The sequence below is a fragment of the Leptonychotes weddellii genome, chromosome 6 (assembly GCF_054177405.1).
Source record: "Leptonychotes weddellii isolate Sample4059 chromosome 6, ASM5417740v2, whole genome shotgun sequence".
NCBI lineage: Eukaryota > Metazoa > Chordata > Mammalia > Carnivora > Phocidae > Leptonychotes > Leptonychotes weddellii.
In genome coordinates this window covers 87,597,263-87,609,945 of record NC_138374.1, presented here as the reverse complement: position 1 = coordinate 87,609,945, position 12,683 = coordinate 87,597,263, and the positions used below count along the sequence as shown (strand labels likewise).

At 39.6% G+C, this 12,683-nt stretch overlaps 1 protein-coding gene across 6 annotated transcripts in view; it reads left to right on the top strand.

The window, feature by feature from the left end:
• The window catches only part of NME7 (NME/NM23 family member 7), a 250,753-nt gene that overhangs the window by 136 nt on the left and 237,934 nt on the right, over positions 1-12,683 (top strand). For 3 of the 6 annotated variants that reach the window (XM_081824556.1, XM_031034967.2, XM_006739760.2), the window contains exon 1: positions 107-233. The exons of 1 other annotated variant lie outside the window; for it this stretch is intronic. In XM_081824556.1, the coding sequence (XP_081680682.1) occupies positions 231-233 (3 nt within the window). In that variant the 5' untranslated portion in view covers positions 107-230. Of the gene's footprint in view, positions 1-106; positions 234-659; positions 758-12,683 lie in introns of those variants that run through there. 2 more of the 6 variants (XM_081824559.1, XM_081824557.1) reach the window with 2 other exon arrangements.

Below are 12,683 nucleotides of genomic sequence, written 5' to 3'. Positions count from 1 at the left end.
GTAGGCAGCGTTCTGTCGCCCCAAGCGACGCCATGGAGGGGCGGGTCTGTCCACGGGTGGGCGGAGCTTAAGGTCCTCCCAGCCACTAGGAACGAAGGGGCGGGGCGGCGGCCTTCCCGCACATCCGGTAGCAGGCGGGGCTCCGTTGCCGGAGTAACTGGGCGTTGTTGTAGAGGTGGTGTCTTCCTGTGGCAAAGGTACCTATTTCCCTGCGCCGAGATCCTGAGACTATGGTGAGTGCCAGGCGAGGCCAGAACGGCTTCGGCGTCCTGGTTGCGTAGCGTCCCAGGTCCTGGGGCGGAGGGACGCTCAGAGGCATCCCGGTTTCTTCTACCTTCTCCCCATTATGTTTCTCCCCTTTCCACGGGCTGTTTCTGCAGTTTCCTTCCTCTCCCTATTTCTTGCTGCACCCTGAATTCCACTTTGGTACTGCTGAGACTTTAGGGTAATGTAACAAAGTGTAGGGGTAAGCACTGGGTCTCATACCCTAAGGTGAGACGTCATTTCGAACAAACATTTTAAATGTTTGTGTTTTTCATCATTGCATTTTTTCAAGTTCTCAGCTTCACCTTAACGCGTTTAATTTAAGAGTATTGTGTTGTGTGTGTGACTATCTCAAAACTCACCCGAATCTTCCTAGGTCTTGCAGTGGGTGCTGTCCTGAGCGGCAGAACACTGCTCCACACCCCATCTGAGGGCCATGTGGTAAGAGCTGTATTTGCATCAGTTCTCTTCTAGCCAGTTGATTACCTTATAGGTAGGTGCTTTTCAACAGGAATGCCCTGACGATCTCTTGGGAGAGCTTCTGGAAAATTCACTTGCTTGAGCTTCACCCCCAGTAATTCTGAATCAGGGGAATGGGGCTTGACATTTGCATTTTTAAAAAGCCTGTAGGTGATTTTAATTCACTTACTTGTTTGAGAACACCGGGGTTCAAGTTAATTCACTTAATTGGCAGATCTTTTAACCACTTATGAATAACGGACAGGGGGGTAGAAAGATGGCTGTGGTCAGATGGATATAGCTGTGAATTTAGCAACAGAGCCCCTCTCGCCACCCCTTCTTTCTCCACTGCTCCACAGCAATCCTTTCCTTAACTCCATCTCCCCCTGTGCCTTTCCTGAAGAGCTCTTTTCACACTTTCCAAACCCTGCCCCTTCCTCTCCTTTTTCCTCCCTTCTAAGCAGATGCCAGAGTCTAACAGTCATTTTCTTCAACCTCAGGCCCCCAAACTACTCGTCAGTATATACGTTAAGCCATCGTTTGGTTTTTTGTTTCTAGTATAATGCAAGTGGTGTTGAAGGCTAATCCACCTTTCCTCTACATCTCATTTCCTCCTATCCATTACAAGACCGTTTGCTTCTGCTTATCTTTTTACTTTCCTGTGCTTTCAGCCTTTCTCTCCTTTTCCTGCTTCCCAGTGTTCTGGTCATATATCTTGAGAAAATGAAATAAAACAAAGCACATCCCCCATGCTGTGTTTATCCAGTGATTGCCCAATCCTCCATCTCTTAGTAAACTGCTTGAAAGCACAGTATTTTCACCTGCTTCAACTGCCCCTTCTTCCTCATCCTCAGTACTATGTTGTCTGACTTTCTCTTGAATGGCTTCAGTGAAGTTGCTCTTGTCTAAGTTTCTAATGGCTTTTTCAGTTCTGGTCCAGTAATTTCTTCTCAAAGTTTATTTTATTTAGCTCTTCTGCAACAGCTGAAGTTCATGAGCATTCATCCCTCCCCCCCCCCCACTGGCCTTGCCTGCTTTTCAAATGCTTTTCTCTGGGACTCAGTCTTTAATATTTTCAGTTCTTAGTCTATGCATTTTCCTGGGGTGATTTCATCCACACACATGAGTTTTACTAGTGCAGAAGCATTCATGTCTAAATTTCAGTTTTCATCTCACACCTGCTAGGGCTAACCTAGTTGCTTCCTGGACACCTCTACTTGGTTACCCAAAGGCCTCTGAAATTTGCCATGACCAAAACTGCACCTGCTATCATTCCACCTGGTTTCTCTAATTCCATCAAATTAACCAATGATATCACTATATTATAACCTATAATATAGCTTTAATATTATATAACTCTAATGTTATAGTTATTATGTATTACAATATGTATAACCTAAACCAGAAACCAGAGTTATTCTCCATTCCTTTTCTATGCCTCCCATATTGAAGTGGTCACTAGGTCCTGTTTTGGTTTAAGCTCTCCTTATTTCTTGCCCAGACTGTTGCAGTATTTCTTGCCCAGACTTTTAACAGTGTGGTATGGCAGTTCTTCAATCCATTATTTTCTCTGCCACAAGAAGGAATTTTTTTAAAAGATTTTATTTATTTGAGAGAGAGCGAGCACAAGTGGGGGGCAGGGGCAGAGGGAGAGGGACAAGCAGACTTCTTCCCCACTGAGCAGGGAGCCTGACCCTGGGATCATGACCTGAGCCAAAGGCAGACGCTTAACTGACTGAGTCACCCAGGCGCCCCAGAACGAATTTTTTAAGACCCAAATCTTTGAGGTCACTCACCTCTTTAAAACTCTAGACTCTCCATACTCTACAGTGTAAAATTCACAGTACCTGGAATGGCAGACACGGCCCTCCATCATCTAGCACTCACCTATCTAGCTTCTTTCAGCTCCTGACACTCCTTTTAGCTGCTTCTCTTTCGCTGAACATTTTAAGCAACTTCAAACTGGTGGTATGAGTGTTCCCTCTACTTTGCACATGCTGTTCCTTCTACATGAGATACCCTTATCCCCTTGTTTGCTGGCCAAATTCCTTTTGATCCTTTCATACCCACGTTAGGTGTCACCTCTTCTGTGATGCCTTCTCTACTCAAAGACAGTTGACTTTTCATTTTTTTCTTGGTCACAGCTTTACATAGTACACATCTTTCTTATTTACTTGCCACATTCAGTTGAAATTATTTATGAGTTTGTCACTCTTACTGAACTGAACTGGGAGAGGGCCTGATCTTTATTTTCACTGCTATTGCTTATACCATATTAGGCCCTCAGATATTTGCTGAATGAAAAAAGAAAAAAATAAGAATGTGGTAAGTACCCTGAGAGGTTACAAAGTACTTGGGGGATATTGGAGGATGGAATCCTCACTTATCAGAGTCAGGCCATCATTAAGCAAATGGAATAGAATTTCCATAGTGACAATTCAATGGCCTGAACAATGGCATAGGGAGATGGAAAGTGACATTTGTGGAATACTGGTTTTCTTTGTGCTTGTCTTACATTTTTGTCATTTAGACTTCCCAACCACCCTAAGAGTGGTGAACTCCTCCCCCTACCCTCTGCCCTGGCTGGAGTTGTGTGTGATGGCTCTTTCAAATTGGGTGGTCAGTGAAGACCCCTCTGAAGAACTGACTTCTGTCTTGAGACCTGAATGATGAAGTGCAGTGATCTGGGGGAAGTATACCAGGCAACACTAACAACAGGATCAAAGGCCCTGAGGCAGAAAAGTGGTTGGCATATTTTAGGAAGGGATCTTGGGGTTTAATGTAAAAAATAATAGAAATTCGGTGGTGGGGCGGGGTGGGGGCAGCAGCAGTGGGGGAAATATGGCAGAGAACAACACGAAATGCAGTTAGAGAGGGAGGCGGAGGCCAGCCCACATGTGTGTACTATAGCATGGTTTCTCAGCCTAGGTTCTAACGCATTACGCAGTCATGAAATCAATTTGTTGTATGTAGCCAGCATTAAAAAAGATGACATAAAGCAAACACTATATTCATTGTATGTACTAAGGATAACTTCCACGAAACTTAAATTGTGGTGTCTTGTATGTACTGGGTTATGATATAAAATGCATTCCTTCCTGTCAGTCATGGTCCACAAAGTTCAAGATATAGTGTACTTTGAACAATGTATACTCTAAGAGGCAAAATAGTTGATCTCAAGGTGCACAGATTTCTTATTCCTCGTTTGACCTAGTGACAATCTTCCTGTGTGGCAGGAGAAGCTCTGAATTTAATGAGAGCCTAAAACTGACTAGAGCAGAATTTTCAAGTTTCTTTCTGCACCCAGATCTCTCTCCTGTGTCAGTTGCTGTCAGTCCTTTTTGAGAAAGAAGAGGCCTTTAGAAAGCCAGGGAGACATTGGTGTCCTTTCTCTGTGTTCAGTCTCACCTCTGGCATGTGTATTGTATCAAAGGCTGATGGTCCCTCTCAAAGCAGCCGAAGGTGGAATTTGTTTGCTCTGTTGGTGTGCCTTCCTGACAGCTGCAATTTCATTATCTGGTCAGCTTCCGTCTGCATCTGGTTTGTTAACAGCTGTAGCTTCCAGCACCATAATTAGGTCCTGACTACAAATTCTAGACCTGCCTCTGTCTTGCGAAGCAGAGATAGGCAAATGTACTTTAGTATATCTCACATACGTGTTGTTTAAGGTAAAGAATATGCTAGAGTCATCAATTTATTTACTTTTATGGGTAAAGAGAATAGAGGAGATAATCCCAAGATTCTTTTGACTACTAAAGAGATAGGAATGTTGTATATCTTCTAAAATAGAACATCGATTTGAATGCTGTTAACCAAGATGGTCTGCTAGTATAATGTAAGGTCTTTAAGGATTATCCGCTATGTTCCGCAAGGATTAGACTAAACAAATGTCTCAAAGTTGTTGGTTTAAAAGAGACTTCAAAGAGAGTTTCATGATAGCTAAATATGAACAAGATTTTATTCCATGAAATGTTTCTCAGTTTCCAGCTTGATAAGTTTCTTTTAAATAGGCTTACTGTTTTTATCTTTGGCATGCACTTAACTCTCCGGGATTCCTTTTGTTACTTGAAGTGCTAACTTGGAAGGATGGCAACGCCAAAGCCCCAGGCAGGATTTCATTTGCTGGAACTGAATCAGAAAGTGTAACGCCTAATATAGAAACCTGAAACCAAACAAACAATTTTTCCCACTAAATGATTTTATTACAAATGCAGTTTGGAGCCGGTTATGTTCTTTTTTAATAGGAACCAGTAGTATTTGCAAAACTGCATAGCAATGGGTTAATATAATGCCCTAATTTTCCTTACATGTAGCTCTTTTATCTTTTTCAGTCCTTTCCCTGCCTTTTATTTTATTTTTTTAAAGATTTTATTTATTTATTTGACACAGAGAGAGAGATAGCGAGAGCAGGAACACAAGCAGGGGGAGTGGGGGGGGGGAGAAGCAGGCTTCCCGCTGAGCAGGGAGCCCGATGTGGGGCTCGATCCTAGGACCCTGGGATCGTGACCTGAGCCAAAGGCAGACGCTTAACGACTGAGCCACCTAGGCACCCCTCCCTGCTTTTTAATTCTTCATCTTTTCTTTCTTTTTTCCCCAGCTTTATTGGGATGTAATTGACATATAGCATTGTATAAGTTTAAGCTGTATAATGTATTGATTTGATACACATATATTGCAAAATGATTACCACCTTAGCATTAATCCCATACCTGTATCACATCACATAATTACCATTACTTTTTTTGTAATGAGAACATCTAAGATCTACTCTCTTAACAACTCCCAAGTATGTAATACGACATTGTTAACTATAATGACAGTGCTGTGCATTAGATTCCCCAGAACTTAGTCACTTCTAACTGGACATTTTTACCCTTTGACTGACATCTCCCCATTTTCCTTACCCCAGGCTCTGATAACCTCCATTCTATTCTTTGTTTCTTTGAGTTTGGCTTTTTTAGATTCCACATACAAGTGAAATCGTATAGTACTTGTCTTTGTCTGACTTAACTTCAGTTAGCATAATGACCTCAGAGTCCATCCCTGTTGTCACAAATGGCAGGATTTCCTTCTTTGTCATGGCTGAAAAATATTCCATTGTATTTACACCACATTTTCCTGATGCATTCATCCATTGACAGACACTTAGGTCATTTTTGTATTTTGGCTATTGTAAATAATGCTGCATTGAGCATGGGGGTGCATATATCTTTTGGAGTTAATATTTTCATATTTTTCAGATAAATACACAGACGTGGAATCGCTGGATCACATGGTAGTACTATTTCTAAATTTTTGAGGCACCTTCATGCTGCTTTCCACAGTGTCTGCACCATTTTACATCCACCAATAGTGCGTGAGGGTTCCCTTTTCTCCACATCCTCCCCAACACTGGCTGCCTCTTGTCTTTTTAGACTAGCCATTCTAACAGGTGTGAGGTGATAGCTCTGGTGGTTTTGATTTACTTTTTCCTTTTGCTGAACACCTTTTCATGTGCCTGTTGGCCATTTGTATGTTTTCTTTGTGAAAAGTCTATTCAGTTCCTCTACCCATCTTTTAATCCTATTGTTTATATATCTGTTACTCATTTGTATGTATGTATATCTAATTTAGATATTAATCCCTCATTAGATGCATAGTTTGTAAATATTTTCTCCCATTCTGAAGATTGCCTTATTTTGTTTATTGTTTCTTTAGCTGTGCAAAAGCTTTTTAGTTTGATGTAGTCCCACTTACTGATTTTTGCTTTTTTGTGTGTGCTCTTGGTGTCCTATCCAGAGAACTGCTGTCCAGACCAATGTCAAGGAACTTTTCCTCTATGTTTTCTTGTGGGAGTTTTATGGTTTCAAGTTTTATGTTTAAGTCTTCAATTCATTTCAAGTTAACTTTTGTGAGTGGTGTAAGAAGTCCAATTTCATCCTCCATTCTTTCTTATTCACCAATTATTCATCAGTTCAAACAGGTATTAATATTGAGCACTTTTTGTGTGCCGGGCACTGGCTATACATTGATTAATAAGATTGCCCTCCCTCAGTGCCCACAGAGTCTAGAGCCCAAATTTCTTAATTGGCATTTGAGACCTTCTCTGGCCCCTGCTTACCTTGCACACCCCATGGAACTTATTGAGAAAAATAGATATTAGAAGATAAATTACAGGGATAAGTTGGGTTACAAAAGAAAAACTACAAGATGAGGTCAAAATTCATAATAAAAAAGAGTGGCTTGACCTAGCCAGGTGGTCAGGGAAAGCCTCCTTGATGGTTTAACCTTTGAATTCCGTTTTTCCTTAGTGGAGGAGACATACAATATATTAAACACATAAGTGAATGAAGCCATGAAACAAATGAATAGGTCACCTCATATGGTCTAAGCAATGTGAGGAAAATTAAACTTAGTAATGTGATAGTGGCTGGTTCCAAGAGCAGGTAGCTAGAGCTACCTTTAGGTGGGACAATTAGAGAAGGTCCTCTTGAGGACGTGGCTTTTAAATTGAAATCTCAGTGAGAAAAAAGGAGCAGGCCAGGCAGAGATCCAGAGGAGGTGCATTTTGAGCAACCAACCAAGTGCAGAGGCTCATTGGAGGCATGGCAGGGGGCCAGTGGGGATGGGGTATATGGGGAAGGTGAGGAAGACAGGAGGACAGAAGATCTAAGGCAGGCAGGTACCAGGGAATACTGAGGCTTATGCAACTTGGGAAGGATTTTAGATTTCATTCTAAATGTACTGGGATAATGCATCTCATGCATTTTTCCTATTCCATCAAAATATTTTATTTTCCTTGGATCTGCCTTATTTAAACTTTAACCGTATTAGTTTGGCCTTTCAGTGAGTTTTCATCCTATCTGTAACATTTATGATCTTACAAACTGGAAAATATTTTTGTATAAACTTTGGAAAATATTTATCTGTCCAGATCTTGTGTTTGAAGATCAAACACTCCTGATTTCTCCTTTTATAATCACCTTCTAATAATTTAATTGCCCTTCACCGGGGTGGCTCAGTCGGTTAAGTGTCAGACTCTTGGTTTCTGCTCAGATCGTGATCTCAGGGTCATGGGATGGAGCCCCGTATTGGAGTCTGTGCTCAGCAGGGAGTCTGCTTGAGATTCTCTTCCTCTCCCTCTGCTCCTCCCCTGCTCTTGCACTTGCTCTCTCTGTCTCTCAAATAAATAATCTTAAAAAAATAATTGAATTGCCCTTTCTGGACCCTTTGTTTCCATAATATCTTCTCTAAGGTGTGGCAGGCGGAGTGGATGGCATCATTGTGTCTCCATGGATATTATGTGTTCTGCTGTGATTTCACTTAATGTCTTTCTTGATGGTACTGGAGGATAAGATTGAAGTAGCTCGTTCTCCAAAAATCTCCCCAACAGTTAACAGAACTGTTAACCTTATATCCACTTTCTTGCAAAATCTGTTTAAACTACTTCACTTCCAACAGCTGTTGATATTTTAAGACTTTCTATTTATTAGATGTGAGAAATTGTGGCTATTAAAATGTACTGCTCAATTCAAGTTTATTTTCTGATACTAGGCACTTTGTCTAATTAAGTTGCTATTGTTACCTCTCCTGACTCATCTTTTGTACTGTGCCTTCTTCATAGTGCTTTATTCTTTAAAATTTATTTCCATATGCATGGATAATGGCTCCAGAGTTCTCTGATATATGTAAATTTAAATTTCATCTTATGTTTTCTGTAGTTCTTATATAAGTTACATAATGCATATGCTATATGCATTTTATATGTTGTCAAAAATATATCCTTATATGATACATTTGTAACATATACGTAATATATAAAATACATATAGCATATATATATTTAACTTGTGTATATATCAAATATTTAACTTGTTATATTGTAGAAACAATCATTTTTGGAGATTTGCAAATATGTAGAAAAATATAATTAAATTCATCTGTAATATCACTGACTATATACAATCACTGTTAATATTTTAGTATAATATCCCAGTCACACATACATACATACATATATACATGTATATATGTATATGTATATATCTTTGAAAATGTGATCCTACTGTATATATTGTTTACAAATCTGTCTTTTTCACTTAATATGTCTTATACAATTTTCCAGATCAATTTTAGGAGCTACATTTTATTCTTTGATTTACTTTGATATAACCAATCCATTTATTTACTTGGTCTTTTAACAACACCATAATTAATATATTTTTACAGGCATAGCTTTACGTATATCCATAATTATTTCCTTAGAATGCATTGGAAATGGGGCGCCTGGGTGGCTCAGATGGTTAAGAGTCTGCCTTCCACTCAGGTCATGATCTCCGAGTCCTGAGATCGAGCCCCATGTCGGGCTCCTGGCTCAGTCGGTAGTCTGCCTCTCCTTCTCCCTCTCCCTCTGCTGCTCCCCCTGCTCATGCTGTCTCTCTTTCTCTGTATCTCTCTGTCTCAAATGACTAAATAAAATCTTAAAAAAAAAGAATACATTAGAAATGGAATAACTGGGTGAGAGACGCCCTGTGCATTTCTGAGTTTTCACAATATGCATTGCCAAATTACCTCGAGAAAGTTTTACCATTTGTACTCTGCTAGCAGTGTGCCATGGTGCCTGTTTCTTCTAAGCTCTAACCTGGGATAGCTATACATTTCTTACATATATCTAACAATGGATTTGAACTTTTAATAAAAATTTCACCTTTCTTACCCAATAGTATATTAAGATTATAGATTATAATATGTTCTATAGATGGGAAACACTGTTAATACTTACCTAAAATATTTTTCTCTAATTATTGTTTGCCATTTTTCATAAATTGTTGGAATTCTAAATTTATTATCAGTATATACTGAGGAAGATGGAGGTAACCTTTTATAAACTGTTATTCACAGATGGATTAGCCAGTCCTCGCTGATTACTTATTTTGAAGAAGCAGCCGTTTTAGTACAAAGGAACGGGTGTAGAGCTAGAAACCCGAAATTTTCAATTCTATTGCAGTCTTGGTTTCAGCATGTATTTACTATGTGACTTGTAATCCTTTTGGTCAATTGTCTTCCCTTTCATAAAATCAGAATGATAATTTCTGTTCAGAATAGCTTGAAGCATTTTTGTGAGGATCAAATGTGTATGAAAGTAATTTATAAACTGTAATGTACTATACATATGAAATGTATTTCATATTAATCAGAATGCTGTCTAATGGAACAAGCTAGGGAAAATGGAAGGAGACTAAAATCTAAAACAAGTTTTAGAAATAAATATTTGAGGTTAGTGGTGTTATTGTCCAATATTGTGGCTATTTAAAAATTTACTTTTATATATTAAATTCCTTGTCAATTATGTTATAGAGTCATTCTCCTGATGGAAACAATAAAGGGTCAGGGAAAAGGGAGAGAAAATGGGAGATGGCAGGAACAGCACTTGAGACTGGTTTCAATAACTCTCATACACTTTCGGGAAGGGAATAGCTAGATGTGTCTGATATGTATTTAGTGAGTATTAGATCTGAGATCCATGAATTTCTACTCAGCTTAAATAGATTAGGTGGGAACATTTGCTCTTTATTTGTGGTAGTTGAGATTTTATTATTCCATACTTTGATTGTGAAAGTACATGAGCCCATTTAGGCCTAATCTGTTTTTTGCTACATAGGCCTAGAAAATACGGCTTTGGAAAAACTGAAAACCCCTCCATCTAGTGGCAAGTAAAAGTCTATCATTACGTTAAATCATCTTGCTCTTTCGCCCAAATCTCTGAGAGGTGAATATTTGTATGTTATAGGTATCTGAATTTTTTTAATAATTAAACAGCTTTAAAATTTATATCCAAAGGGAGGATGGCTCCTAAAATATGACCACTTTTCCCCCCAGCATTTTCATTTGTCATCTAATGAAGTCCTTAAGATTTTATCTTGTTTCCCAATGCACACGTAGGTTGAGCTATGTGAAAATAACACTAGCAATGTTAACAGTTAGTAGTAACAATATCTATTACTAGATATTGTTATAATTGAATGAGATAAAGTGCTTAGCCTAATGCTTTATACATTGTAAGCACCCTGAATGTTAACTATTATTACTGCTGGTACTGTTGTTACTGACAGGTGTCAAATGGAGACTTACTGAATATGAGAACAGAGAGGGGAGACTCATTACTGTGGAGGAGTGTTAGTGAAAAATGAGATGAGTTAACTTCATAGCATGTTCTGTGTTATTTTTTATTTACTGAGTTTCAGGTTTACTTTAACTTGTGAATATCTATACATTTAAAATTAAACTTACACATACTCCTATCAACATTGATTCCTTAAATTTACCAGAAGGCATTTTGAAACAGAGTAAGAAACTATGTCACTGTGGTTTATTGTTCAAGGCTCAGCCCTGTACAATTAGGTGCTTAATGAATGCTTTTTTTCTTCCTTTTAAACATTTTGCTTATTGACCCAGAAGTCCGTTTGGGGTCAGTTGTGACTGGGCACAGGGCATACACATTTGTGACTCTCCTGAAGTACTTGAGGTGTTCTTACTTAGATAATTTTTAAGCAAATTCTTTTTGATTTACCTTTTCGAGATACACACTTTTAAGAAGTTTACATCGTTTTTTGTTTTGTTTTTTTTTTCCTTCACATTTACGTGCACTTCAGCTGCATGTGTTACTCCATGTGCCCGGAATGCTTCTCCAAGTCTTCCTGTGCTCATGTGCCACCTCACCGGGGAGGTTCTCCTTGCCCACCAGACCTAAATTAGCACCTCCAGTTATTCTCCTTCCCCATTCCCTTCCCCTTTCCCTTGTCTCACTTTAGCACCTGACAAAAGCACTGCACAGCTGCAATTTTATTAATGATAGTGCCTGACATTTATGTAACATTTTCCCATCTTTTAAGGCATTTAAGATCCTTAGCTAATTCATAATGTCCTTTAGAGATAGCTGTTGCATATTTGGAGAAGAGAGATGAATATCAGTGGAGAGCAGAGAGGCACAAATGTCTAGGGAAGAAGAAGAATGCTCTGAAAAGATAGTTGAAAAGAAGGGAAGTTAAGAAAAGAAGGGAAGTTAACTTTCCACTGAATTTCCCTGCTAGTCACTTGGTAGAGACCAGGACCGGAGAACCGTTTTTGAGCAAGGGCTTTTCACCACCAGAGAAAATCTAGAATTCTAAGTAAAAAACAGTGGACTCTCTTATTCTGAGAGAGAACTCTAGGTTCATTCATTCATTCAACAGTTATTTTTAAATCCCTGTTATGTGCCGGACTCTATCCTAGGCACCCAGGAGATAGCAATGAATGGTAAAGTCCTGCTCTTATGGAGCTGAGACTTCTGGGGGTAGGGAGTCACAGGAAAAACAGACATATAATGAAGTGTTAGGTATTGATAAGTGCTATGAAAAAATGAAACAGGTTACGGGGACAGAGAGTGAAGGAAGCCGAAGGGAGTTGGTATTTAGTTGGATGGTTGGGGAGGCCCCTCGGAACTGAGGCCTGAATGAAGTCGGTGTTGTGGGGCCCTGGTAATGCTAGCCGTCGAGCTGTCCAGCAGAGGGAGCAGCAGGTGCAACGATTCTGTGGTGGGAGCCTGCTTGTTTGTCCAGGGACCAGCAAGAAGGCCAGTATGAGCGGAGTGGAGAGGGTGGGTGGAGAGGGGCAGGAATGTGGTTGACAGATAGCTTGAGGCCAGATTACACAGGCCCTATGTGATGTGAATTCATCAAGTCTCCGACCTGGAAGACTGGATTTTTGAAAGATCGGTATTTCTGAAACTGAGGTGGTGACTCGCTGGCAGACTGTGAACTCTTGTAAGTTGTGACTGGCAACTAACCTTTAAAAAACTGTATAGAATATTAGTACATTGCACATCCTGAGGATAGGAATTGCTGCATAGAACTTTTTTTTTTCATTTGTGGGGAATATGGGTGTGTATTGGTTCTAATGGAAAATGTAGTTCTTACTATAGGTTCTGGCAAAAACAGATAAAC